The sequence below is a fragment of the Lottia gigantea genome, assembly GCF_000327385.1.
Source record: "Lottia gigantea unplaced genomic scaffold LOTGIsca_41, whole genome shotgun sequence".
In the NCBI taxonomy this organism is placed as follows: domain Eukaryota; kingdom Metazoa; phylum Mollusca; class Gastropoda; family Lottiidae; genus Lottia; species Lottia gigantea.
Genome location: NW_008709421.1, coordinates 749,075 through 751,070, shown reverse-complemented (window position 1 = coordinate 751,070; position 1,996 = coordinate 749,075). Strand labels below are relative to the sequence as shown.

At 27.7% G+C, this 1,996-nt stretch overlaps 1 protein-coding gene across 1 annotated transcript; it reads right to left on the bottom strand.

The window, feature by feature from the left end:
* LOTGIDRAFT_87845 (hypothetical protein) lies at positions 1-612 on the bottom strand (the record flags this gene model as incomplete). Its single annotated transcript, XM_009060165.1, has 3 exons — positions 1-57; positions 179-412; positions 550-612. Coding segments are annotated over 3 exons (354 nt in total), but the record flags the coding sequence as incomplete, so codon positions are not given.
* Between the last annotated feature and the right edge of the window lie 1,384 nt (positions 613-1,996).

Sequence of the window (1,996 nt, the reverse complement as noted above, 5' to 3'; positions counted from 1 at the left end):
ATAGAGTTCAGATTTCAAGAATCTGGCATAACTGTCAGTTTTCATCAGTTGAAAAATCTAGGAAAAAAAATTTAAATTATAGATATGCTGAACTTGACTTCACTTTTTAACTGTTTATTCACAGAGACCTACTGCTCAAAATATTTTTGCAACTAAGGGAAAAGTAAAAATGAAGTACCTGTTGTTGAGCAAGATCAAACATAATTGAATTAGGTGTATCTATAAATTTGTCTGTATGAAGTCTAGCAGCACTATCTACATTAACTGGATCACTAGCCCGAGCACTAATATGACGTTCATAAATCTCTTTAGCTTTCACTTTTCTATATTCTTCATCAATTATATTCTTATAATCTTTACATGCTGTCCAAAATATGATGTTCTCTTCGCTAAATTCCTTCTTTAAAAATTCCTGCAAATGAAATAATTGAAATAAAATTTTGGGAATTAAAACCGAGATTTGATTTTTAACTCATGAGCACAGTTGAGAAACATGAAAATTTAGATAAAAATAACTTGAAGAAATGCTGCATTAAATGATTGACTTACAGTGAAAACAGCTATTCCAGATTCATCTTGTAGAAGTTTATCAAAGTTAACAGCCCAGCCTGCAATACGCCCAGCATCATCGTCTTCTTCTATCTTACTAACTTGATGTATAATACTATTAACACTGTTAGCTGGTAATAATCTATGGTTAATCAAATCAGCATCTCCTCCTATTAAAGACTGAAAATATGCAAAAATATGTAAATTAGGTACAAATTGGAAAATTTTACACAAAATTGACAAAAAATAGGTCTAACGTTTCATTATCAATGACAAAAAATCAAATTTGTTAAAGTCAAAGATTACATGATCAGATGCCCAAGTGTAAAATTTGATTAAGATAATCTTCTTTATTGAAATTCAAGGCGTAAAAGTAATTTTCTGTTATTTACGACTATTTGATAATCTTTAACCCCAGGTCAAAATAAGAAAATAAATGCCTAATTCTTAATTGTTACATAGCATAACACAATAACAATAGACATCAAAAGGGTTAATCCTTTCTTTTTAATTGAGATAACAATAGGCAAATAAGATGTAATTCTTCAAAATCACCCAATTATGTCTCAGTGTGACGTTGTAACTATAAACTAAACTCTTAATAAAATCTCCACTATAGTTGTAACTTATTTAGCGTAACTGATCTGGTCATTAATTCAACTGACCGATATATTGCCCAGTTGTAAAAAACTTTAATTTCATTCATTACATTGTTCAGATTTTTCCACTAGTTGAGTTTTTAAGATTAATGCATTGATATTTTGAAAGATTTAAGAGATATTTTTTACTCCCTTAAAAGTGTTAAATTTTTTGACCAAAATTCAGAATATTAAAAAATTATTTTGCTGAAATGATATGTATATCAATTGCTTACCGTTTTAATAAGATGCAAATTAGAAGGAAATTCCTTAATTTGTGTCTCTGATAAATTGAATAAGTCATATCGTAATATCCTTGCACAAATCATGATTTTCAAATCACATGCATGACAATAACAGCTACTTCAAATATCACTAAGTTCCTAATTACACATGTATTAATGATTTTAAATCCGTTAGTTCAAATACACATGGAGTCCATTAAAAGTTTACAAATAAACATAATCCTTTACAAACGGAAATACACTTTGAAGTTTTAAAAATATTTTTTTTTTTATCTTCCTTGTCCAAACACACTAGGTTCAATATTATTTTTTGTGATATTTTAAAAAAAACTTTTTTTACAATGATAACATGATATCCAATAACACCATATATATATACAAAATCCTAGACTATTATGCCCACACAGAGATTTGTTAAAAGTCAATATGTAGGTATATGTAGATGTATAACTGCTATTATTCTACTACGTATATTGTTTCCAAGTCAATATGTCAGGTGCTAATTATGAATATAATATAGATTTAATATAATAACTTAATAAGTTAATATCCTATTACAGTGGA